The following is a 26,379-nucleotide window of genomic DNA, read 5'->3' on the forward strand; positions in this document are numbered from 1 at the left end:
CCCTGTCCCTCCCAGTACACAGATGTGGGAACCTGCTTCAATTGTGGTTTCACATTTTTCCCCCCTTATTGTTCTTGAAAATGGAGCAACATCAAGGGTGTTTGTTCACTTACCTTTTCTTAAAGCTGCCTAATACTAAACCCATTGTAGTTTATCAGTGCTAATTAATGGAGCCTCTGCTGGGTAGAAAGTAGTCCCCCAAATCCACATCCACCCAGAATCTCAGAACATGACCCTATTTGGAAATAGGGTCTTATCAGACAAAACTTAAGGTGAGGTCATGCCAGGTTAGGGAGGTCTTAAGGCAATACCTGATGTCCTGAAAGGATGGGATCTGGACAGTTGGGAAAAGGCCAGGTGATGACAGGCTGAGATGGGGCAATGCTTTTACAAGCCCAGGGACACCATGGACTGCCAGCAGTCTCCAGTAGTTGGGAGGAACATAGGACAGATCCTTCCTCATGGTCTCAGAAGGCCCCACCCCTTGGACACGTTTGGTCTGGGACATCTGGCCCCTGGTGCTGGGAGAGGGTAAATTCTGTGCTTGAAGTTGCCCCATCCCAGGTGCTATTCCAGCAGCACAGGGCTCCCGGGTACCTAGCGTTTGTTCTGCTGGCTGTGTGCATGTGTTGTGCACGCAGAAATGATCACATGTGACCTGCATGCACTCCTGCCAGGTCCCAATCCTGGCTCGGGCAGGTGCAGGGATCAGCCAGAATAGGAGGAGGGGAGCTGGTGCAGCACCCAAGGGCCTTTATAGAGAAAAGATGAGGCTGGCAGGAAGCCAAACCCAGAGAGAGCAAGAGAGGGAAGGGGTAGGGTGGTGCTCACCTGTACAGTGATGCCGGGAAGTCCACCTCAAGGGTATCCCGGGGGACATAGGGCTGGGCAGCCTTCCGCCTCAGGGTCTGCATGTCTGCCTCTGGATGCCCAGGGGCTCATGCCTCCAAGGCCTGTGGGGCCATTGTTGACAGCAACAAAGGCACCCCAGTGTCCTGGCAACAGCTGGGCAGGCTGGCCCCCTGCCAAGAGGCCAGGAGCACAGAGGCTGGAGGAAGGAGGTGGCACCCTGGCATGGGGCTCCCCCTCCACCTCTCCTTAGCCTCCTAGCACCCCTGTGAAGGGCCCTGAACCGAAGGAAGCGTCTGAATTTCCCTCCTGCACCCTCAGTGCCACCTTCCCAGATGCTCAAGCTGGGACCCTGCAGCAACCTCAGCTCCCACATTCTCTCCCCACCCCAGCCCGTACTTCATCTGTTTCCAAAATATATCCAATATCCAGTGTGTGCACATGCCGAGTTCCCAGCAGCACGATCTACAACCGCCACAGAGTGGAAACAATCCAAATGCCCACCAACTACAGAACACACACACAAAATGTAACCCTCCACACAGTGGAGTATCACGCAGCCTCAAAAAGGAGCAACGCACTGACACAACATGGACAGGCCTTGAGACCACGATGCTCAGTGAGTAAAACAGACACAGAAGGTCACAGTGTGCAACTCCATAGATGGGAAACTTCCAGAACAGGCACATCCAGAGAGACAGAGGCTGAATTCCTGGTTGTCAAGGGGCTGAGGAGGGATGGGAGTAACTGCTCATGCGGAAAGGGCTTCTTTTGGGATGATAGAATGTTCTGGAATTAGTGGTGACGGTGGCACAACATAGTAAATATACTAAAAAGCACTAAATCATACACTTTAATGTTACGCACATTTCACTACACATACAAAACATTAACAAAAAATCCAGAAGCTTCCTGCCTTTCACCATGTTCATCTGTTCCTGGCCATAGTCCATGTCATCACCTGCCTTGCTCAGAGCCTCCTCCTCTCTGGTCTCTGTGCCGCCGCCCACCTGTTTTCAGGTCTCTACATGGCAATCTCATCCCTTCCCATCTCAGCACAGTCAAGACCTCCCACCCCAGTGGGGGTAAAGCCCAGTCCTCCCTGCAGCCCACAAGCCCCTGCACGACCTGCCCTCCTCTTCTCACTCACTCTGCTCCAGCCACATGTACCTCCTTGCCCTTCCTCCAACACATCAGGCCTGGTCCTGTTCCAAGGCTTTGGCCTGAGCCATGCCCTGGTCTGGAGCACCACCTCTGCCCAGCTGTGTCCATGCTTCCCCTAAGGCCCTTGCTCAAACATCAGATTCATAGTAAGCCCTCGACGCAAAGCTGCTCTCTCCCAAGGCCTCACTCTACTTTCGCCCCATGACAGCCAGACATGCCTAACACTCTACAGTCCCACTCACCTGCCACAGCAGAAGCTCCTCAAGGGCAGGTCTTGGGTCTGGCTTCTCTTGTCCCCAGTGCCCAGAACAGGGATCTTCACTAGGAGGAAAGGGCCTGGGGTGCCCACCAGTTGTGGGCAGCTGCTCACCACAGGAGGCCTTATCCTTCTCAAGACCCCCTGGGGTCTCCAGGCCTGCCAGCCCACCCAGTGGTATAGCCTCTCTGGCCTGGGCTACTTTCCTCTCTGGCCCCCAGGACCTCTTGCCTCCCCCATACCCTTGCAGCCCTCTTGACCCCCCACATCCTTCCCAGAAGCCGCTGCATGACAGGGAAGGCCCCTGCTCACCTTCGGCTATCACCATGTCACTACTTCCCTTTCACCTTTACCATCCCAGGATTGATGGAAACAAATCCTGCCCCACCACATACACCCTCCCCCATGGCAGGCCGCTGGGCTGGCAATGTCCCCAGTAGGCTTGGTGCCCCAGCTGTCAGATGGAGGTTTCCCCACCAGGTTAGCTCTCACCCTCCCTACTCCTCTCATGGGAACCAGCCAGACCGCAGGGATGGGCGTGAATCACAGGTCCAGAATTCAGGGACACCAGAGCCACTCACTAACCACAGCCTCTCACGAAGGCCAGCCCGTCACTACGTTTGTGACATTCAGGCTGGTGTGGGGTCTCAGCATATGCACACTTGACCTGTCAGGCCCAGACAGACGAACTGGGAGCCCCAGCCGTGCACAACCCCTGTGGCTTAATGACCGTCATGCTGCATCCCAAGGGGAACGCCCTGCACGGCACCCACTGCCGCTCCCGCCATGGTGCGTGCTGACAACACTGTGTTCATGGTTTCACGTCCCTTCTGTGCTCCCTGGGCCAGGGCCTACAAGCAGAACCAGGGCCAGGGTGCGGTACACATAGGCCAGTTTTCTTATTAAAAAACAAAACAAAAACAAAACTCAAACAAAAATAAGGTCTCGACCAATTGGAATACACACATCTATGTACACTGTCTCTCACCCGTCCCCAAGTTCAGGCAGGTTCAGACAACTGCCCTCTGAAAGAGAGGGCTCTAAAAGCTGTGACCTCTGTGTCCCCCAGGGATGGGGGTGGGCCACTGCTCCTCCCCACAAAGCTTTAACATTTTGAGCACTGATTTACAGAAACACAGAAACAAATCCAAAAGGAAGTCACAAATACATATGTACACATGCACACAGGTGGTTGGCTCAGGGGAAACCCAAGGCTCTCAAAACCCGTGGAGGAATGGGGGCTCCGAGCAGAACTGGGGAGACGGGGGCTCTGTGCAGCCTTCCCCTGACCATGCTGGATCCCTGTCCTGCCCAGGCCCACCTCGCCCTGTCCACTTCCATCAATGTCCTCTGGCCCCTGCCACACTGGCCCCACCTCTCTCCCTCCGTTTTCTCCAGGTCTGGAGATGAGGCTGGAGGAGGTGGGCCCAGGTGCAACTGGGAACAGGGCACAGAACGGTGAGGTGGGACCAGGGTTGGGGAAGCTCAGGAAGCTTCTAGGGGAACCCACAGGGTCCCCCTCCCCTGGCTGAAGGCGCAGATGGACAGGACCCACTCCAGTGGGCTGGAGGGGAAGGGGCTGGGGAGGAGGGCCAGGCACCCACAGGACTGGCCTGTGGGGCCGATTGTGCCCTCAGGTTACACTGACTGGCTGCCCAGCAAGCTGCAAGAACCACAGTCAGCTGTGACCCCATTAGTGACAAGGACAACTCAGTCGGGGTGAGCACAGAACCACGAACAGATCCAACTTCAATTTTCCTTAGACAAGTCCATCTTGAGATGACCTCCTTCAACACGTAGCCTGCCTGGGGCCCGCTCCAATAAAGAGCTCCTATGAGAGTCGCTGGGATGGCTGCTGGGGCAGGGACAGCAGAGACGGCTACAAAGAAACCTCAAGCAGGAACGTCCCTTTGATCCACAGGCCAACCTGAGCCATCCTCCTGCAAGGCCCTCCCCTGGCTGACCAGCCTGGTGTCCAGCTGTCTGTCCCGTAGCGGGTGTGGGCGGTGGTGAGCGTGTGCTTCCCGGAAGAGCATGCTGCCCCAACAAGGTGGTGACGGTGACGGACACAGATGGAAGCAGGCAGGGTCCCAGGAGACGTCCATCCTGCTCCGAGCAGATGTCCAAGCTGGGGCCATGCAGGGTGGAGGGAGCTGGAGCCCCTACTCCTGTTGGTGCCCGACCACAGTCCCACCCCAAACACCGGCTGACAGGGTTCGCAATCAGGCTTTAATAGAATCTTCAGGGTCTCTCCAGGCCCGGCTCCCCCCACCCCTGCTGCCTTCCTTGGTGCCCGTGTTGGGGGGAGGGGAGGGTCCATGACGCTGACGAGAGGTGACATTCTGCGACCAGTACAGCAAGGCCGCGGGTTTACCGGATCCTGGTGAAGAGGTTGAGGACAGACACGGATTCCTGCAGGGCACACAGGAACAAGCCTTCAGCCCCTGGTGGCCTCCTGCAGGTGCCAGCTACTGGGCTAGACTGCTGGGTGGGGCACCAGCCGCTCAAGCGTGGGAAGGCAATTCTGCCTGGAGGGACCCTGAGGCTTCGGGCCAGAGGAGGAGCCCATATGGGCACCTTATACAGTGCCCCAGGATGTGTAGGGGTGCCGGGCAATGCAGGAGCAGATAAAGGGATGAGGGAGTCCCAGGGAGACCCCGGGAACTATGGCTGATGGGGTGCTTGGGGCGGGTGGTGTGGTGGGGCCAGGGGGGGAGGCCCCTGGACAGGCTGAGGGGACGTGAGTGGGGGAACATCTGGCGCTGATACCGACCCACTTTACCTTTGTTGAACGGGTTTTGCTAAAGACATTCCAGAACCTCAGGGTTTCATCTCCAGCACCAGTGACTATGGCCTCTCCATCGGGGGACATGGCCTGTGGGAGGAGAGATACCCCCATTGTCCCTGGTGGCCCGATGTATGCAGCTGATGGTAGAGGAGCCAGGCAGCCACTGGGCTGGGATGGCAGAGGTCCCCTGACAGAGCACTGTGGGTGAAGCAGGCTTGTGAAAACACCAAGGATATCACACCCCACCGTGAAAACAAATACATGGAAATTATAAAGGGGAACAGAGATGCCCTTCCTCACAGGGCGCAGAAGCTGATGAAATAGCTTCATGATGCCACTAACACCCTGTTCAACTCCAGACCCCGAAGCTAGACCAGATGGAGAACAGGGCCAGGGAGTGGGATGTGCAGGCTGCCTCCTCAGGAACAAGGGCACAGGTGGTCACAGCCTTCCTTCAGGGCCTGGCTGGGGAGACTCACCAGGTACAGCACCCGGTAGGAGTGCCCAGTCAACTTAGCCACCTGGGTCAGGGATGGGTACTTCCAGACCAGGATCTGGTTCTGCGAGTAGCCATGCGTGCTCACCTAGGAGACAGAGAGGGTGCTGCTAGAGCAGGGGCTCCTCTCCCATGGCCCCAGGGTACAGAACCTCAGACACACCCACCAAGGAACAAGGACATCGGAGCCTGCCGGGCAGGGTGCAGAGACCACAGGTGACAGCCCGCACCCCTGCACCCTGGTGGATGACTGGATTGAGATAGGGAACCACACTGCACCCAAGAGCCCTGAGGGCCTCTCCTGTGGTCATAAGGCTCCCATCTCCGGCTGGTAGTCCTCACCCACCCATGCCCCACACTCACCAGCTCGTTAGCGTGCTTGGACCAGGCGAGGTTGCACACCTGGGAGCCAGTGTCGATGCACTGTAGCGGCTGCCCCGTGAGTGTGTTCCAGAAGCGGATGCAGCGGTCAGCTGTACCACCGCCGGATGCCAGCAGCCCATGCTGGTGTGGGGACCAGGCAATGGCCTTCACAGCTGCCAGGTGCTCTGTGTACTGCTGCACGGGGCTCAGGCTTGAGTGGTTCCAGACCAGCAGCTGCAGGGACAACAGCTGTGAGGCCCAGGGTATCTCAGCCCCCAGAGGAAAGAACAGCCTGTCCTTGCTCCGAGTGCACCCTTATCATACCTGCTCCACAGATGGGGGCTGGCCATGTGGGAGGAGTGGGCCTACCTTGTTGTCGTTGCCCCCGGAGGCGAGGAGCTGGTGGTCCGTGGACCACTTGAGCCCACACACCTCCTGCCGGTGGCCCTGTAGCCGCCGCTCTGACTGCAGGGGTGGGGTGCGGATGTCCCTCTGTAGGATCATGCGGTCCCGGCTCCCGGACGAGAGCTGATCAGCATTCCAGGCCAGCGCCCCTGGAGCCAGGCAGAGGGCAGGCTGAGGACGCAGCCTGGCCCCTTAGGGACCACTCCCGCCCCCTTGAGCCCCGGGCAGCTCCTCACCGACACGCGCCGTGTGGCCTTCCAGCATGGACAGCTTTTTTCCTGCGGCTGCGTCCCAGATTTGCACAAAGCCCTTGTGTGTGCCCACAGCCACCAGGTTCCCCTAGGATCAACAATGTGGGCATCAGTGGGCATCAGGCCCCAGCATGGAGACCCATCACTCAGGTGCCCCCCCCCCCAACCCTCTTTGCTACTGAACCTTGGGCTCACTGTCTTATAGGTCTCTAATGCACGGCCCTTCGGACACTCACCCTAGGAACCTTCTGGGAGGATGGGCAGCGGGCAGTTTGTCAAAATCCATCCACACGTATTGAGATCCATGCACTTCTACATGTGGAGTGAGCCTGCCCGCCTGACCCAATGTCTCTGTCACTCTAACCATCTCTACCAGGCTGGGGACAGGCAACATCACTGCGGTGTGGACAAGGGACCTCCAAGGCCAGATTCTAGCTCCTCTCCAGGGCCCCCAACATGACGGAGGGCCCCCACCATTGAGGTCTAGTCAGACCTCCCTGTGCCAACTTTGCCCAGCAGGAGAACAGGGCCAGTGTACTGACCCTCTCAGACCAGCCCACAGAAGTCACCGAGTCCCCTTCCACGGAGAGGTCACAGAGCCGGGTCACCTGGGGGAAAGGGGAATGGATAGTATGAGCTGACATGCTACCCACTGGTCCCTCAAAGGCCCAGACTATCCGTTTATCCATTTGTCCATCCACCCTCCATTCATTCACATTTCCAGCCTGTGGGCACTGACAGTGCTGGGACCAAGAGAATGTAGCTGGGGTGCTCAGGAAGGGACACACACAAGCAAAGGGACACTAACTGCACAGCGCCTAGAGGGACGCTGGGGGACATGTGGGTGATGAGGGTATCAGGCACAGGGGGGGGCTTCTAAGCAGGTGGTGGAGTGGGTGGGCACTTATGTGTGCTGGCCTCCCTTCGGGGGCTTTGCTCACCTTCTTTGAACCCACCTGCATTTAGTATTGTCCCTCAAACATACTCCCCACCCCCAGCCGGGTCTTTCTACCCTGCAGACTCCCAGCCGACATGTGCCCAGCAGCCACTGAGGGGTTTATTACTGGGTGGGGGGACACTGTACTGAGGAAGTAGCCTCACGGCAGCCCCAGGCTCAGCCAGGGAAGCAAGGACATCCATATCTCAGAATCCAGCACCCACGGCCAAGAGGGAGCAGGCCTCTATACACACCTGTGAACCAGTCCTGGGATGGCTCATACAATACTGAGGGTATAGGCCTGGGAGGACAGGGATGGCTGGTAGCTGCCCCAGAGTCTGAGGGCCCCAGCAATGCTCACATCCTTCACACAAGCCCCCAAGGAAGTGGCTGTGCAGTCCCCCAGCACACGCATGAGCTCAGCCATGCCTACCTGGCTGGTACAAGCGCTCCACAGGTATACGCAGGTCCCCAGCCCCACACTGAGCACGTTGAGGGATGACCAGTCCACCAGGTTCAGGTAGAAGTCATCCTGCAGCTCAGGCGCGTCCAGGACCTTGAAGGGGATCTTGGAGATCTTGCGGGTGGGTTTCCGTGGCGACCGCAGTAACTTCTGACTGCAGGGAGAGCCGGAGGTGGTGACTTTACATTTATTAATGTGACCCACACCAACTATCTCCACAGAAACCATCTCCTACCAGCGGCCCTGGCAGCCCGGCAGCTTCACCATCTCACTCTCTGCTTGCCCTGCCTGTCTGCCACAGTGTGACCCCAAACCTGCAGATGACCCTGCCACTGACCTCTCTGCCACTGAATATTCAGTCACCCTGAGCTCTGACAACCCCACCTTCCCCTCCCATTACCTGATCTGGGCCTCCAGTGTGTCCCCAATGGGGGCACAGCCTGGGCACAGCTCTGGAAGTGAGGGCAGCTCCCAGGCACTATCCAACTGCCCCCTCTTCCCAATGCATGTCAGGACTCACCTTTTGTTGCTAACGGGGGACAGGGAATAGGGAGACACATCATTGCCGTCGTCGGGGCTGGAACGCTTGGTGCTGAGGGAATACTGGGGATGTGGGGACACCTGCTCAGCAGATGCCCCTCCCAAGCCCTGGTGCCCTGTGCCCTCAGCAAGAGAGCGCAGGGCACACCGAGACTGCCTGGGCTCCACACCCCAGGTGTCCTCCTGCCCCCTATGCAGCCACAGCCCCTCTTCCAAGAATCTCTTAAGGGACCCAAACCAGGCTTTCTGCTGCTGTCCTGGGGCCCCCTGCCCCTTGGCCCTACCCTCAGCACCTGCCCCAGGTTGCCTGTGGGGGTGACAGGCCTAGTGCGAGGCACAGAGTTAAATGGGCCCACAGGTTTCTGATTCTAGCCCTCCCCCCACCACAGGTCTGGGGCAGGAGATGCACAAGGAGGCCAAGATTGGTGGCTGGGAGATCAGGCTCACCGTGAAGAGGCCCTTCCTCTCAGGTGTGGAGGGCTGCAGCCTGCGGTCCTCAGTCTGCGGGTCCTGTACCTTCTCGATGCCAGCACCGAGCAGCTCGTTCTTCAGCAAAGCCGAGTAGGCCAAGCCATCTGTGGGCACCAAACTCCGTGAGACTGGGTTGGGGGTGGGGGCTGTGTGAGTGAGGGTGGGGGCTGGGCAGGGCCGGACTCCTGACCTTTGCCATTGTCTGAGGTGGCATCCTTCGCTTTCCGGTTTTGGCTGGGAGATTTCTCATTTTCCTGTAGGAGAGGCAGGGGAAGGAGGGAGGGATGAGTTGGGAGGACCTGATTCCTGGTCCCTGGCTGTGTGGACAGGGTCCCTTTCCCTGATCCTCCCATCCTCCTGGTGTCCCTCACATTGATCCTGTGGAAATTCACGCTCCAGTTGGCGCCGGCTCTTGAGGGGATGAAGCGGTCTCCGTGCTTGCTGGGGGAGGACACGGGGGAGTTGGCAGGTGTCAGGGTTCGCCGCATCTCCGCAACCTGGAAGGCAGGCAGGCCGGGCTGGGTGCCTCAGACCCCTAGAGCGCACCAAGGCCAGCTCCTCCTCCCTGGCCAAGACTCCGCCCACTCTGCCTCCTTGCACTTGGCCTCTGGCCCCTGAACGAGGATTTGATTGAGGAAACCGAGGACAGAGTAAGACATTTAGGTGGTAACTCCAAGGCTGGAACCCTCTGGTGGCGCCACGTTTGGGGCTCTGTTCATCCACCTAGCTCCTTGAGGCAGGAAGAGGATGAGAGTGAGAGCCAACACCACGAGCTGCCATCCATTTTCCTGTGGGCACAAGAGGCCAGGAAAGTGGACAGAACAAAGAACATCTATTCCCCAACAGAGAGCCTGTCGCTCCACTATCCCCCTTTTTCACACACAAGGATAATCCCTCATTGGACTATGACCCAACCACTGAAACTAGACATTGGTGGCATGCATATTACATCCACCAAATTTTCTGACCCCATTCAGTTGTCCCCAGGAATGTCCTTTTTTCTACAAAGAATCTGCTGTGGGTTTGACTTTGTTCCCCAAAAGGATACGCTCAAGTTCTGACCCTGGGTACCTTATTTGGAAGTAGGGTCTCTGCAAGTGTCATCAAGTTAAGACAAGGTCACACTGAAGCAGAGTGGCCCTAAATCTAAAGCCTGGTATCCTCAGAAAAGGCAGAGACACTGGCACACAGACCAAAGGGGATGTATGATGAGGCAGGAAGGAGCCTGCCCTGATGCCCAAGGCAGAGCTGAGAGCGTGCTGAGAACCAAAAGCATAGCTTGTGACGTGTTAGGCGCCCATGAGGGAGAAATACAACATGGCAAGAGGGGTAGGGATGCAGGAAAGAGCAAAACAAGACCCCCAAATTCCACTGGGGTCCAGGAGATGGAGACAGGGCCCCACAAGAACAAGGGGTTCCCGTAAGAATAAAGGTTTAATGGTTCCAGCAGTGGAGGAAAGTGCTAGGAGGTGCCGGGGGGCTCACACCCAGGCATGGCTTTGCCACCACCAAGGGGGAGGTGTCACCTGTGGGGCACCTCTGTTCTCCAAGGGCCAAACCTCAGCTACTGACCATACCCTGCCATGGACTCCAACGGGCCAGGACAGTGCTGGCAGTTGAGGGACCCTGGGTACTCACACATGGCATTGTATTCTCATTCTGGATGATGATCTGCCGCAGGAGGCGCCGCTCGTAGTCCTGGTCCATGGCGGGGCAGGGCAGGCACAGCCCGCCAGCCACAGTCAGCTAGCCAATGTCAGCCTAGGCAGGAAGGGCAAGGGAGAGGTCAGCGGCCCCCGCCACTGTCTGGTGACCACAGGGCACTCCTGGAGGACAGCCAATTGCCACTGACATGTGGAGGACCCTCCCTCTCAGGAGCCCAGGGGGACATGATGGGAACAAAGGGGCTCTTTCAAGTTGCTCTGCAGGAAACCTTATACCAGACCCCCCACTCCTCTGTCCTATTTTGGGCCAGTCTCTTACCTCTCCCTAGCCCCCTGGGGCTCATCCCAGTCCCCATCCCCCTCCTACACAGGTGCCCATCTTGTCACCTTCCTGCTTCAGACCCTCTGAGGCAGAAAGCCACCCAAGGGACCATGTCCTGATTCCTCCTGAATGGGGCAGCTCTGTGTCCGATGCACAAAATGGGACCCAAATCCTCAACCTACAGGACTGTGAACACACATGAGCAGGAATGAGGGTCCATCAGCTGTGTATGTCTCCACTGGGGTTTGCAGAGCTGCCAGTGTGCCAGGTACTGCTCGGGCACTGGGGCTCTGGGGCCAGGTCTGACATGGAGGAGGACGTTGGCCTCCAGAGGACAGACACACACTCCCACCCAACTCTCAGTGAACTCAACCCAATTCAAGGAACCTCTGTAAAGAAGAGGAGTGAGTGTGGCAACAAGGGGAGGGTGAAAAACATCCTAGAGAGGGAAGAGCAGATCTGAAGCAGGAGAGGGCTGTGCACCTTCCTGGACAGGGTGGAGGCCAGTGGGCACCTCCTGCTTTCCAGGAGGTGGGCAAGCCAGGGTCCAGGGACACCCAGGTCCATGCCCATGTGCTTGCCTATCGCCTCCAGTGCCCCTGTCCTGCCTCCTCCCACCTCACGGAGGAGAAGCATGAGTTTCTAGGAGAGAAACTCTAGCTCTGCTTGAGTTTCTAGCTCTGCTTTCACCCTGGACCCACAGGCCCCTTCTTCCTCCTGCCATCACTGTCACTTTACTCCTCTGGGTGGAGCCAGGGGGCTTCCATGTGGGCACGCCAGGCTACTTCTGACCCCTGAACCTCCAGGTTGGTGCCCAGCTAACGACAAAAACAAATATCAAGAAGTTGAAAAGTGAAGGCTGGCCAGAAATTAAGTTTCTGAATATGAATTCCTATGTGTAGTACCTGGTGAAGTCAACACTTGTCTTTAAAAACAAATTCTGGCAATATACACATAACATAAAAGTCACCACCCTAACCATTTTTTTTTTCTTGGCTAGGCCCCTGGCATGTGGATATTCCCGGGCCAGAGATCAAACCCATGGCTCAGCAGTAACAATGCCAGATCCTTAACTAGCTGCACCACAGGGAATTCTCTTCAAGTGCACTGCTTAGTGGCATTAAGTACATTCACACTGTTGTTCAAACGTCTCCACCACCCATCTCCAGGACTTTCTCATCTTCCCTAACTGAAACTCTCTTCCCTATACTCTCTCCCCATCCCCTTGCCCATTAGCTCCTCAAGAAATCAAAAACACGCAGCCATGAGACCCAGCAACTCCACTTTGACATACACACCCAGAAGAAAGGGAACCGATCCACACAGAAGTTAGTGTTCAAATGCTCTTATCAAGTTTCTGTTATGGCACAGCAGAAACAAATCTGACTGGGAACCATGAAGCTGCAGGTTCGATCCCTAGCCTCGCTCAGTGGGTTAAGATCTGGCATTGCTGTGAGCTGTGGTGTAGGTTGCAGACAGGGCTCGGATCCTGTGTTTCTGTGGTTCTGGCATAGGCTGGAGGCTACATCTCCGATCGCACCCCTAGCCTGGGAATCTCCATATGCCGAGGGTACAGACCTAAAAAGCAAAAACAAACAAACAAACAAAAAAAACCCCAAAAAACAACAAAAAAGGGAGAAAATTCTGAAACATGCTACAACATGGATGAACCGATGACACCCAGTGAAATAAGCTAGAGAGAGGACACACAGGATCCCACTCACAGAAGTCTAGAGTTGTCAAATCCATAGAGACAGGGAACGTGTTCCCTTAAAAAGAAAGAAGATTCCTGAGGAAAGTCATAGCTAAGTGTCATGGATTTATGCCATCACATCTCTCTGCGACTGCAGTTGAGACACGCAGGCAGCTCCGTCCGAGACCTACTTTCACATCCCCAAACAGCCTCACCGCGGGGCTGAAGCACCACCATGAGCCTGTCAGGTCCTTGTCCCGATCCTGGATTATGGGACATATGGGGCTGCCCTGGTGCAGCTTCGGCCCAAAGCTGGATGCTCAGCCAAAGCAGAGCCAGTCGGATTAGACCCCAAGGACAGTAATGTAGCCACTGGTCATCTCGGTGTGTTTCCCATGTACACATTTTATCATGTGTTTCCTCCTCGCAACCTGGATGCCTGAGCTCCTTGCAGAGATGAGGACATGAAGTCCGGGTGAGGGATCAGCTGGGGGCACAGACAGGGCTCCTGCCCGGAGGCCAGGTACCCATACCCACCTTCTCTTGGTGCCCATCACAGCCCTCTCTCCACTCAGTCTGAGGCTGCCCTGAGCCGATGCTGCCCCAGGGCCCCCCGTGCCCTGTCGTCTGCAACAGTGGGCCTCTTGCTCTGGTGAGAAGTGGGGCTGCAGCACCTCAGCCAGCCTCCATTTCTGGGAACAGCTACTCCCTTCTTGGCCATTGGTCTCCCACCCCAGCAGAGGTCCCTAGACATGTTTCATCCATTTTGGCCACAGAACATAGGCTCTGAAGTGACCAACAGGTGTCTCCCTCTTTGGCCCTCCTCTCTCTACCCCCTGCCAGCCTCACCCCACTCTCTACTATTTCCCTCCTCTCTCCTCCCCACCCTGACTACTCCTGGGCAGCACGGCCATATCAGGACACAGAGATGCCCATCTGAGGTCTCTGCTGGGTGAAGACACCTGTTCGGAGGACAGCTTCCCAAGGGTGGGTCCAGTCATCTCACTGACCACCATGCTGGGAAACCAAGCCCCAGGAGGGCTGGCGCCCACCATGCTTAAGTATCCTGTGAGAGGGCTTCAGAAGGGCCAGACACCAAGAGGAGCCATCATGGCTCTGTCCTAGAAGCCCCAGAGCTGGGCCTTGGCTGTCACTTGCATTGCAGACAAGGAAATGAGACTCAAACCTAGCTAACTTCCCGGCCCACTGTGTGATGTCAACCCCAGATGGTCCTGACCAGAGCCTCGTGTGCCGACCTCGGGGGAGCAGATGAAGGTGCTTTCTGCCTGGCTGCGCCCCCTCCACAGCCCCCCCTGCTGAAAGCAAATTGAGCCACAGCAAGGCAACGCAGGCTCGCCCCAGCAGCACAGGAACGAGGGACGGTCATGCCATGGGCTCAGAGGTCTAAACCTCTCAGGCCAGATGAGCTCTGGAGTCAGCTTGGACAACCCCGCCCCGACCTCCCAGCACACCAGAACTTGCACAGAGCCCAAAGCACGGTGGTGATCACAGAGCAAGTGGAGCGGGAGACTGGTTTCCCAGGACGAGTTATGGAGCTGCTGCTAAGACACTAACTGTCTTCAAGCAGGGTGTGTGCTGAATTTGTTCAAGGCCTGCAAGTATGGCCAGTTGGCATGCTCTCTTCTGTCCTAGCTACACCCTGACAGGAGAGTCTACAGAAGTCCAACAGCAGTGGCTGTTGAGGGTCAAAGAGGTTCCTAGTCCCTGAACCCGTGGGACCATTCTCTTACTTGGCAAAATGGGCCTTACAGATGGGGATACGGCTCCTGAGATGGGGATGATCCTGGATTCCCAGGGGGCCTGTGGAGGAGGGAGGGTCAGAGTCAGAAAGATGGGAATCACGCTGCTGACCATGAGGATGCAGGAAGGGGCTGAGAGCCAGCGGTGCTGGGCCTCTAGAAGCTGGAAAAGGCAGGAACCCATTCTCCCTTGAAGCCTCTGGAAGGATCAGCCCTGCAGGACAGATTTCAGACTCCTGACCTCCAGGACTGGGAATACATTTCTGTTGTTTAAAGCCACTGAGTTTGGCATGACTCTTATCACTGCAGGATGCTAAAACACCAGGGTAGGCACAAGGAATGTGGACAGCACACTCACCTTCTGGGGGGGGTGGCTGCCAAGAGGGTGTCTAAGTGCAGGCCCTAGAGGCCTGCTCTCTGCCCCAGCACATGCGGCTCCCATGTCCACCAAAGGGTCTTCATTCATCCCACCAACCCCACATTTACTGTGCGCCCCAGGCCTGAAGTGGGTGCTGGGCTGGAGCAGGCAGCGAGACAGACACAGTCCCATCATCCTGAGCTCCCTGCCCAGCAGGCAGAGACACAGAGAAAAGCCCCCAGGTGAAGAAAAGTGATCCTGGGTGGTAGCACATTCCAGTGGCCAGCTGTCTAAGGAAGGGGGAGGTAGAGGAAGGGTCCAGAAGTGGGGGCAGTGGTGAGGGGCCACCAGATTCCGGCACAGGAAGGTGTCTCTGAGACCTGGACCCTCACAGAGGGACCCATGGAGGTGCAGCCGCAGGCAGAGGGATTTCAGAACTAACTTCCTCCCGAGCCCTGCCCTTGAAGATGCAGATACTGGGCCCCATCGGGGATGCTGCTCTTGTTTCTAAAGCAACCACCCAGCGCCCTCAGGAGTACCTACCCCACACACTCAGGTTTTCTTGGTGAGGAGGCAGAGGCAGAGACAAAGCCAAAGGCCTTGACCAAGAACTCAGGAGGAGAGCAGTAACTAGCAGGACTGGTTGGCTGCAGTTGCACCCAAACTGCACAATGCTGGTGACAAGCCTGCCCAGCAACCCTCAACCCCCACTCTGGCAGCTCTGCCAGGTTACAAGCAGCCCATTAGAGAGGTGAGGTGGCCCTGGGGAGAGTCCTTAGTCCCAGAACCTCAGAGACCCCACCCACCTCCTCTGACACTGCTGCCTGCTGCGACCCTGAAGCCAGGAAAGTAAAGGTTTATAAATTCACGTGGAGAAATGAAAAGTGTCTGCAAGGCAAACACACTACACACACAGTTTTCTAAAAAAAGGATACAACCAAGAGAAGTATCTGCCACCCTCAGGATAGACCCAAGTGGCAAAGAATACAAAGTGTTCCTGGAAGAAGAGGCTCAGCCACACCCATGACCAAAGGGCTGAGAATCCAGCCCCGAACAGCTTCCACTGTCGCCCGTGCAGCTCTGAGATCAGATGACACACCCTCGCTCACTCACTGTTGGCAGGAGCTGAAATTTGGCAACTGCTTTCTAAATCTAAAAATGCACATCCTTTCTGACTTCTAAGAATTTACCCTTAGAAACTCTGGCATATGTGCAAAACCACATGTACAAAGATCTTCTCTGCCGGCTGCTTATGAGTAGGGATGAGGCTATGTGGAGTGGAGGGCATGGCCCATCTCCCTGCAGGAGGCACTGCAGTAAAGGCAGGGCGGGGCAGCGGGCTTTGGGAGCCACTGCTCGTGACAAGAGCACAGTGTAGAATAAGCTATTTCCAGAAGGTTAGAGAGGAAACCGGCAGCAGAGGTCAGCTCTGGGGAGAGGAACTAGAAGAAGGGGGTCAGGGGAGGAAGGAAGCCCTGGTCCTCCTGCCTTGTCACATTGTACTTCTTGGATTCTTTGTCACAGGAACGAGCTAGCCATTCAAAGAAATGACCAGCCGGGGAGAGCTGGGACCACACATGCCTGGCACTCAACAAGATGGTGCCAGCAGTGGGGGTGCAGCTGGCTATGCACAGGAACATTCTGCCACCTTTGCTATATGTCCAAAGAGTTTCCTAATAAACAACAGAGAGAACTGTGACTTTTCTGTTAAAACACAAGCACAGCCAGGCTGTAAGGTGGCTGAGAAAGGCTATCCTAGGATGATGAGAACAGAGCTGGGGAGGAAGTGATGAGCAAGCAGTGCTCAGTAGCTGTGGGCGAGAACTTGGGCCCTATAGAAGCTCTGCCTGGGGTCAGCACTTGCAGGCTAGTGTCTGTGGTCTGTGAGGTGGGCCAAGGCCCTCAGTCACTGGCTGCTTCTGTCCTTTCTGCAGGATACTGTTACTGGGGGGTCTCGCCTACCCACAGAGCCAGCCTGTAAGGAGGGTCTCCTTTTCTCCCCCTGGTGACCCCCAAAATGAAGAGCAAGGCAGCCCACCTTCCGCCACTGCCTCAGACTAGCCTTCAACCTCCAAGCCTTAATCTGCCCCTCTGGAAAACATGCATGACCCCAGTCACCTGAAAGAACAATGAGGTCCAGACCAAGGTCCCTACACAGCCAGGGGTAGGGCTGGCACATGTCACAGATCGCTCAACCCCCAGGAGCTGCCCTCCTGGAGGAATCCCATGTTCACCTCCTACCCTGGTCCTCTCTGAGAGCAAGACCAACTCATGCTGGAAGAAGAGGTCCCAGTGACAAAGCAGGGCCCTTGCTTTCAACCCAGCTGCCCGACCCGCTGCACCCTCTTGAGGAGGCCTTCCTTGTGGCTCCTCGATGCCTTGCCTGACACTACACTGCACATAGGTCCCACTCACCAGACACTCAGCAAGACAGCTCACTGTAAGTATAACCCAGGGGTCCCAGCAGGGTGGTGGGACATCTGGGCCATATCTGGGGCCATTTGTGGTCTCATGACTGTGGGTGCTCCTGGTACCCAGTGGGTAGAGGTCGGGGATGCTGCTCCACATCCCAGTGCCCGAGAGAACAAACAAGCCCCATGTTGGCAGTGCTGGGTGGGGAGGTGGGGGGCCTCCAGGGCCAGGCCAGGGAGGCGACCTGTGGAATAAGATGATGGAGCATGGGCTGGCCCTGGTGTTAGCAAGGACCAAGAGGCCTGAAGATAACCCAGTGCCCAAGCTCATGAGCATTCCTTCCAGCTGGAGCTGGCAGCAGGCTGGGATCCCAAGTGAGGAGCAATATTGTGGGCAAGCTTTCACCTTGAGTCACCCGCCAGTCCCCAGGTGTGGACAGAAACCACCCTTCCCCCAGCCACAAAGGAGGAAATGAGGTCAGACAAGGGCCTGTCTGGGAAAGGCCCATGACACTGCGGCTTCTCAGACTGTCACTGTCCAGGTCTCCTCAGGTGGAGCCATGGTCACAGAGGGCACCATGAGGGCAGCATCCTGGGTGAACCCCCCAACCAAGTTCACACCAGGCCCGGAGGCACCCAGACAGTGCTCTGCTTCCAGAAGTGCTCAGGCAAACTCCAAGTCCCTCAAGGCCTTGCTTATCGTGAAAACTGGTCCTGCTGTTTTCATGCTGAGGGGCTCTGAGGCCAGAAAGACACCCTACGATGTAATTCATGACTCAGGGCTTGAGGCTGAGCAGTCTGCATGTGGCATGTGGCTGCCTGCAGGATGGGCTGTGCCAGGGCCTCCCTGAGGGACTGCTGACATTGGAACCGTGTGGGCACTGTGGGAGGTGGAGCAGCCTCCCTTGCCCCCACCCACTGGATGCCAAGAGCACCCCCCCGCCCCGGCTGCATCAACTACAAATGTCCCCAGACACAGCCTCCTGTCCCCTGAGGTTGGGGGTGAGCGCTGGTGGAGAGGAGGCAGAGGTTATGCAGGATCACCCTGGGTGAGTGTAACTCTCGCCTCAGGGGGTGGGGGTGGGGACACAATGGATGACAGTCACACCAGGTCCCCACAGGGGCAGGGAGGGGAGGATAGCATGCCAGTAGGAGCCTGTGGGCACTGCCTTGCCACATCCCGTGTAGGCACCATGATCTGGGTGAATGGGAAATTGCTCCTGGCTGTGGGGAGACCTTCAGAACACAGAGGATGACAGGGACAGCAGTGACCTGAAGTACACCTATGCCTTTCCAGCAGCCAACACAGTGCCAGGCAGTCCAGGTGCTTGACTCAGTATGGTCCCTAGGCAAGATCCTATCTCTACTTCACAAAGGAGGGACGTGGGGCTTAGGTGGCTGGTGAGTGGCCCAGCTCTACCTCTGCGCAACCTCACCATCCCACAGCTGCTCAGGCCACCAGGCTCCACGGTGAGAGGATCCCCAGGCCCAGCACCAGCCAGCCAGCCATCTAAAGCTCAAAGGTCCACAAGGAATGGGTCACCATGGCCACATGTGCATCACCCCCAGTCAGCTCCAGTGGGAGCCCTCTAATGAGGGCTTATGGTAACAAGTGGCCCAGGCTCCCTAGGAACCACCATTGTGGGGCACAGCCTCTCAGAGGGCCCCTGATACCTCCGGGGAAGCTCTGCCCTTCCCCGGAGGTATCAAGAGGAACAGAGGGGGAGGAAGAGGCACACAGGAGGACGAACCTGGGGATGGGGCTGGCTCTGTGCCGCACCCCAGACTTCCTGGCCACCAGCTCCTGAGAGAGGAGGGGGCTATTTGTCTTATTCCAAGCCAGTCTCTGAGGGGTTGGGGGAGAAGTCCCAAGTAAGAGAGACCCGACCAGAAAAGGGAGGTCACCCAATCTTCCACTCCCATCAGAGTCTCTGGTTTTGCCCCTTCTGCCTGGGCTCAGGCAGGCCAACCCTGGAGGCTCCCTCTCTCCCACTACCGTCAACCAGTCCCAGCAGGGTGGATGGGGAAAGGTGGGCTGTGGAGAGGAACAGAGCTGGCTTTGAGTCCTGGCTCCAACCTTTGCTGGCCGTGTAGCTTTGGGCAAGCAACTTCTGACGGTAAGGGGACACACTGTATCTACTTGTGGTGAAACTAGGTCCAACTTCCTTGAGGCAGCTGGTAAAGCGCCTGACCCAAGGGAGATGCTAGGAAGTGGCAGCTGGTCTCATGGGCTCAGTGACAGGCAAACGACAATTCCCAGACATCCCTGCTTCCTATTCCTCCACTGCACAGTAATGTGGGCTATGTGGCATGGGAGGTGCTTTGGTAACCACAGCTGCAAGCCGGGTGACCAGGAAGGGCCCCATCTCCTCCTCGGCTGCCCTTGCAGGGGAAAAGGACTGGTCTCCCCTTGGAGGAGGGAGGACTGTGCTGAGAACCTTGGAGGAGCAGGGCTGTGGTGGTGGGGTTAGCCGAGGTCTTAAAGACGTTGATTCTGGACTACAGCCTGGGCTCCCAGTCTTGCGACAGCTAAGGCACATAAGGGGACCTCTGAAGGGAATGGTCTTATCCTATGGAGGGAACACAATGAGCTGGAGGCCCCTTACCTCTAAAGACAGCCAAGGACATGGCCAGGGATGGCCAGAGTCAGGAAGGGCTGCGCCCAGCACACAGAGGGAGACAGCTTGCCTTCCCAAGTGGCTGCTGGAAGTCACCAGGAGAGGGAGGCCTGCTGGCGGGGTCTGGAGAGCATCTTTCTCTCATTCATCCATTCAGCTGCTTCCTGCCCCACTGTATGCAAGCAGGGGCAGGAGCTGTAAAGCAGGGGGCAGGGATTCCAATGCCCCTAGGGCTCACAGCCTAGAGCTGAGGAGAGCCCCACCATCGTCTTTCTTTCCATGACATCCCCTAGAGCACACTGCTGGCAGTAGGGCAGAACCCATCCCGGGCAAGGCTGATGTTCTAAACCTCAGGAACGATGCCTGAAGCGCAGTTTCACAGCACCGCCCCCCTCCCCGCCCAGCACACAGAATACCCACTCCCATTTGACTTGGAGAAAAGGGGAAACATTCAGACTGTAAGGGTGTCTGGGTCTGCAGTGGCCCAAAGGATGCAAACCCCATGCAAAAGAAGAGCTTGGGTGCCACATCAAATGACTCTTAATCACCTACATGATCACAACTGTGATTTACATCAGAGGCCTGAGTTTCAAGGCTGGATGCCCCATCAGGATGCCAGAGCCCTTACACATCTCTGCTTCTGCTTGCACACCTGCCAAGACAGGGAGCTCATCCCCTCACAGGCATACTTGAGTGTCAAAAGTATTTGCTCAGTCTGTCTCACTGTGATTCCCACCCATGGGTATAAGGTAGGGGTGGCAGAAGGACAAGTCTAATATAGTTAGGGCAAGTCCCCTAACCCCTGGCACTGCTGATACTCAGGCCCGGTCATTCACTCTCTACAGGGGGCTTTCTAGGGCACTGTGAGCAGCATCCTTGGCCCCTGTTCACTTAAAGCCCTACCCTCAACTCAGTCTTGATAACAAATGTCACTGGATGTTGTCTCCAGTGGAGACCCTCTGGTTTAGGGAAATCCTTAGGGGGAATACTTGCTTCCACCCCATCCCCCCACTTGAAAGACTAGTGCTGACTTCTCAACCACTCAGCCCTTCTGTAAGTGCAGACAGACCCCATCATCTGCCCCTCCTCCTGCTCTCACCATTCTTCCAGCCCTCCTCCCAGTGGCCTCTCCTCTCTGTGGGACACAGTGCAAACAGTCTGACCCTTCCTGCAGTGGCTGTCATGCCTGGTAGGAATAAGACCCTCCCTGGGGGCCACAATGTAGTGGTTCCTCAGCCCATTCTGATCTGGAGAAGAGCACTGGGGGAGTCTAGAAGGAACGGTCTGGGGAGGCTGGGGTGTAAAGAGCACACTGGGGGCAGAAAGAGGGAAAGGTGGCAAGGCCAGAAAGGTGGAAGTCTTCTGGGCTGTGCCCTGGGGTGGTTGGTGGCAGGGAGGTGGGGAAGAGACAGGGTGGAGAGGCTTGATGAGATGTGCATTTGTGGGCTGGTGTTGGTACAGTGTGGAGACTGTGCAGAGTGGCAGGAAGCAGGGGGACCTGGGAGATGGTGTCCACTTGACCAGGTGAGGAAGTAGATGGGTCCTGAGAAGAAGGAGGGATGGAGAGGAGAGGGGGTGAGGCTGGGAAAGGAAGGGATGGGGAATGGGCATACCTGAGGAAAGAGCAACCTTTTCTGAACACCCAGGAGAGGACTGACTGGCCACGTGGGCCTAGAGTCAAGAGCCAGCAGATGAGGACAGGAAGCTAAGGGTGAGCGGCAGGCCACCAAGGAGTGTGTGCAGAGGCATCTGAGTCCAGATTAAACAGCAGGGCAACTCCATAAGACACTGAATCTAACTGTTCCTAGCAGCTCTATCTGCAATAGGCAGAAGGTGCCAACAGCCCCAGGGCCTGCCAATTGGTGAACGGACAAAAACAGCGTAGCCCATCCATACAACAGAATATTATCCAGCCAGAAAAAAAGGGATGACACATGTTACAATATGAATGAAACTTAAAGACTCAATGCTCAGTGAGAAAAAAACCACATGGTGTATGATACCATTTATATGAATCACTCAGACCAGGAAGATACACAGGAACAGAGACTGGGTTAGTAGCTGCCAGGGGCTGGGAAGGGAATGGGGTGTGACTGCTAATGGGGATGGAGTTCCTTCTGGGAAGCAGGGGGATGGAAATGCTCTGGAACTAGATAGACCTGGTAGACGTACAGCCTTGTGAATCTACAGAAAGCCATCAAATTGTATAATTTAAATGAGTGAACTGTAGAGTTCCCTTGTGGCACAGTGAGTTAAGAATCTGGCATTATCATAGTTCCTGTAGTGGCTCAGTGGTTAATGAATCCGACGAGGAACCATGAGGTTGCAGGTTTGATCCCTGGCCTTGCTCAGTGGGTTAAGGATCTGGCATTGCCATGAGTTGTGGTGTAGGTTGCAGAAGCGGCTCGGATCTCACGTTGCTGTGACTCTGGAGTAGGCCAGTGGCTACAGCTCCAATTAGACCCCTAGCCTGGGAACCTCCATATGCCGTGGGAGCGGCCAAAGAAATGGCAAAAAGCCAAAAAAAAAAAAAAAAAAAAAAAAAAAAAAAAAAAGAATCTGGCATTATCATTGCAGTGGCTCAGAGCACTGCTGTGGCAAATATTGCATCTCTGACCCCGTAATTTACACATGCTTTGTGTACAGCCATAAATAAATAGATAAATAAGAAAAGAAAAATAAAAAGGAATTCCTGTTGCGGCTCAGCGGGTTAAGAACCGGACTAGTATCCATGAGGATGCGTGTTCGATCCCTGGCCTTGTTCAAGGGTTAAAGAATCCCACGTTGTTGCAAGCTGAGGTGTACGTTACATATGCGGCTTGGATCTGGTGTTGCTGTGCCTGTGGCATAGGCTGGCAGCTGCAGCTTCAATTCGACCCCTAGCCTGGGAATTGTAAGGTATAACAATTACATCTGAATAAAGCTGGTACCAACAAAAGTAAATAAGATACTAAAAAGAAGGGCCAGTGAAAGAGACTGAAGGACACAGGAAAAGGCACAGGAAGCCAGGAGAGTGGGTTCCACCTTCTACATCTTTACGGCATACATGTGAGAATGACTAAATGAAGCAAGGCTGGGGAGGATGCACAGTGTGTTCTCTTGTTCCGTTCATGCCTGATGACCCTGAGGCAGGCGTTAAGTAGTCACCTGCCAAGGACACAGACATAGCAGTTGGGCCACCAATACCCTGTTGAGACTGTAAGTGCCACACTTTGGTTGCTTCAGTCATGTGCCTGTCCCTAGGCTTCAAATGCCCCTGCCTACAATGGGAAGGCTCTACAGTGGCTGAAACCTGAGAGAGGCTAGTGAGGGGTGGGCAGGGCCATGACCAGTGGAGCTGACAAGGAGGAAGCCACTGGGACCTGTGATGGAGCAGAAGCCAGACCACAGGGAGCTCTCAGGGCAGAAGATGGGTAGCCACATATTCCTTTTCCAGCTCCGCAGGACACCAGTTCCCTGCGCCAATCCTCAGCACCTACTCAAGCCAGTATTCTCCAGCTCCAGCCTTACAAGGCACCTGCACTCAAAGGCCTCATGGTCTGGAGTCTAGTCCAAGGTCTCTTCCCCTAGGCACTGTGGACATTCTGGGCCAGATCATTCTCTATGAGGGACCACCTAGGTACTGAAGGTCACTGAGGGTTGTAGAGCAGCATCCCAGGCCCCCACCCACTCGATATAAGCCCCCCCCCATCATGACAACCACAGTTGTCTCCAGACATCACCAGTGTCCCTAGTCGAGAACTTTTGCTCTAGAAGAGAAGAATTACAACTGCTGCGAGTTGGCTGGTTTCTTAAAGACCAAGTCCCTTGATCCTGATGCTAGCCAGGAGTCCCCAGTACCAGCCCTTCAGAGTAAATATAATGACTTTGGACCCTCATCCCTCTCAGTGTCACTGAGCAAAAGGTCCCTACAACCAACCCCCACTCTGGGCGTCCCCAAACCCTCAAGTCCCCGGTATACAAAACCTGCCGGGGCCAGAGGCCCCAATAAATATCAACAGCAGGAGACTTCTTGCTGTAACACAGGACCTAGTGGGAAAATCGACACCAACTCATTTCTGAAGACTCATCAGCCTCCAGAGTCCTCCATGCCCAGCCCTAGACAGACACCACCAGCCAGGGCACAGATTCTGAGATCTTTCTGGGAAACAGTCACAGTGGCAAACTGGCCAGCATAGTCATGTGAATCCCTGCCCCCACCACTTCAAAGCAACTGTTCTTTGAGTCAAGAGCTGTCCAAGCACCAGAGGCCCGGTTTTTGGAGGCAGAGAGCCTGCATCCTTAACTCTCTAGGAGAAATGCAACCTCACCTGCTATGCAAAGCACCACCGGGCAGCCAGCACACCTGCCTCCACTCTCAGATTCAGAAGCAACAAGCAGCCTAACTTGCATGGCCAAAACAGAAGGGGCCCTCAACATCAAAGACCATGACGGCCCATGAGACATTCTGCCAATAAATGGGCTAGGATGTGTTCTAGGGGACAACGTGCACCACTCTGGGGGCTGTCCCCCGCCCCCAGGATCCCTTCAGCTTCCAGAGTGCAAATCCCGCCCCCACCTCCAGGAGGGACCATCCAACTTTCTTCATTTCAAAGACCTTCCCACCTGTCCCTGTTCTGGGGAGTAGGAACTGGCAGGGAACGGCTGCATGAGATCTGGGTGGATGTTTTTTCTTTAGGTAAACTGTCCTCCTTCAACGTATGGTAAGAAGTGGTGTTGGGCAGAGGGTGGGGTGTAGCTTCACCAGCAAGAGGCACAAGGTCATCACTCAGTGGACCAGGGTTGGGAGGAGGTCGGGGGGTGGCAATTGAGTTCCCAGTCTGAGAGGCACGTTGAATTAAGGCATAATTCTTGGGGGAAGAAAACAGGGAAAACAACATGGGTTTAGGCTGGACACCTGCACAATAGTAGAACTCGGGTTTTGGGTTGAGGGCAGGTCTAGAAAGTGCAGGGCCAATGGGAGGTGGGAGTAAGTTTTTAGTAAGGTAAAATAGTTGTGATGGGGTGAATGTGGCACACTTGAGGGGTCCGGGTGGCCAGGCTTGTGCCTGGAGGAAAACCCAGAATGAATGGTCCCGGATTGAATGGTGGTTGGGCATTGCTAGGCTGTCTCTGGGGCCAGAGCCAAAATGGGAGAGCTCGATTCTGCGTTTATCAAAGCTGGAATGGGTCAAGCTTTGAGGATAGAGGAGCAGAAACTAAAGAGGCTGGGCGCATAGGAGCACTTATGTATTCAAAACTCGTCGCCTAAGTGTTTCTGTGTGTCAGGAGCAGAAAGGGGCGCAGTGAGTACAATGGGGAGCCCAGACAGGCAGGATCTCCACAACTCACCCTAGCTGTTCCAAGGTCCATAGACTGAGATTGTATTTTATCCGGGCGGGGAAAGGGGGCGGGGGCCCGTTAGAGCCAGGGTGAGTCGTGACAGCTCTGGGGGGGAATCTCAATTTGAGCAGGGCCCGAGCTGGGATGGTCTGAACTTGGGAGACCCGGGTTTGACAGGCCAAAAATGAATAGCACAAATTAGGGCGTGGGCCTGCTGTTCTAGGTGTCGGAGCCGGGAGACCCCGCGGTCTAAGGAATCAGAACTCGACTTGCTACTTATACAAAATAACACGGACGCTGACCGCGCGGGGAGGCCAAAGGCTGCAGGTGGCTCCGGTTGGGGAGGTCACGTAGGGTCTGGTCTGGGGAGAGGCTCAGAGAGGGAGTAAGACGAGCGGTGGGATGCTGAGGTCACCTGGGCCTAGGTCGGCTTGGGGGCGGCGCTCCAGGGTCCGGCCGGCTCCTGGAGCGGTCCGAGCTCGGGGGTGGCAGGCCAGGCCGCGGGCTCCCTTTCGGGGGCCGCAGGAAGGCCCGTGCCGCTGCCAGGCCTGGCCCGGCTCGGGGGTCGGGGCTCTGGTTCAGGGGGCGGGTCCCTAGCCCTCGGTCGCCTCACCTGGCTCGCCGCTTCCGTCGCCCACTGACTCTAGCGGCCCCGCCTCTCCTGGCGCCGTGCAGCGCTCGCCTCCGCTGCACGCAGTTCCGCCGCGTCCAGCCGCGGACGCCGCTGACGGGAGCCAGAGCTCCGCGCTCCTTAATATGGCGTCGATCGCTGGTCCTCGGCCTCCGCCACCCTCCTCCGCCGCGCGCGCTCCCGCGACCGGCCCCGCCCCCGCGCCGGCGCGCTGCGTGGGCCGCCCCGCCCCCGCGCGTCCAGGCCTCGCGCCCGCGCGCGGCCCCGTCCCGCCCACCTGGCGCGACTGCGCCTGCGCGCCCCGGGCATCTCGGGAGGACATGACGTAGCTCGCGATTCGAATCAATACAGGAAGCTCGGCGCCAGGGGTTGCTCCGGACAACGGAGCCGGAACAGGCTTCGATTCCCCGCGAAGGCGGCTAGGTGGGAATCTGGAAAGTGGCTCGGCTCTGTTTAGGGCGTGGTTCTTAGTAGGGGACAGTCGCAGAAACAGGTATCCCTGGTCGGACCCACATCGCAGTGACCGCAGTCACACCCTGCGTAATAAGCACAGGTGGGACCGGTAACAGACCGCAAACCCCACTGCTCGCTGAGAGGCATTCATTCATTCAACAAAC

The 26,379-nt window shown here is 56.4% G+C and overlaps 2 protein-coding genes across 9 annotated transcripts in view; both read right to left on the reverse strand.

Moving 5' to 3' along the window:
* Positions 1-2,243, reverse strand: part of TEKTIP1 (tektin bundle interacting protein 1) — a 7,530-nt gene extending 5,287 nt beyond the window's left edge. Inside the window, exon 1 of one of the 2 annotated variants that reach the window (XM_085013285.1) lies at positions 832-2,243. In XM_085013285.1, the coding sequence (XP_084869411.1) occupies positions 832-914 (83 nt within the window). In that variant the 5' untranslated portion in view covers positions 915-2,243. The remainder of the gene's footprint in view (positions 1-831) is intronic. The other variant, XM_013987308.3, reaches the window with a different exon arrangement.
* Positions 1,687-25,922, reverse strand: FZR1 (fizzy and cell division cycle 20 related 1). 7 transcript variants are annotated; one of them, XM_021081978.2, is made up of 15 exons: positions 25,745-25,922; positions 14,414-14,483; positions 10,622-10,744; positions 9,355-9,480; positions 9,174-9,237; positions 8,960-9,087; positions 8,493-8,575; positions 7,943-8,126; positions 7,115-7,180; positions 6,558-6,660; positions 6,286-6,470; positions 5,917-6,150; positions 5,537-5,641; positions 5,052-5,144; positions 1,687-4,681 (listed from the first exon to the last, which is right to left on the reverse strand). In XM_021081978.2, exons 3-15 carry the CDS (start codon positions 10,688-10,690, stop codon positions 4,640-4,642), a joined length of 1,482 nt encoding a protein of 493 aa, XP_020937637.1. In that variant the 5' UTR covers positions 10,691-10,744; positions 14,414-14,483; positions 25,745-25,922; the 3' UTR covers positions 1,687-4,639.
* Positions 25,923-26,379: the final 457 nt, after the last annotated feature.

This window comes from Sus scrofa, chromosome 2, assembly GCF_054392235.1.
Source record: "Sus scrofa isolate SSC_HxYL_T2T_F1_AM1 chromosome 2, Sscrofa_HxYL_maternal_Yorkshire_Landrace_v2.0, whole genome shotgun sequence".
NCBI lineage: Eukaryota > Metazoa > Chordata > Mammalia > Artiodactyla > Suidae > Sus > Sus scrofa.

Bases quoted from the DNA above. Each gene is read 5' to 3' on its own strand.
- FZR1 (XM_021081963.2), bottom strand. From the start codon at position 10,690: ATGGACCAGGACTACGAGCGGCGCCTCCTGCGGCAGATCATCATCCAG. The intron at 9,481-10,621 runs GTGAGTACCCAG...CCTGCCTTCCAG, and splicing joins ATGAGAATACAATGCCATGT to GTTGCGGAGATGCGGCGAAC. The intron at 5,642-5,916 runs GTGAGTGTGGGG...TCTGTCTCCTAG, and splicing joins CCAAGCACGCTAACGAGCTG to GTGAGCACGCATGGCTACTC.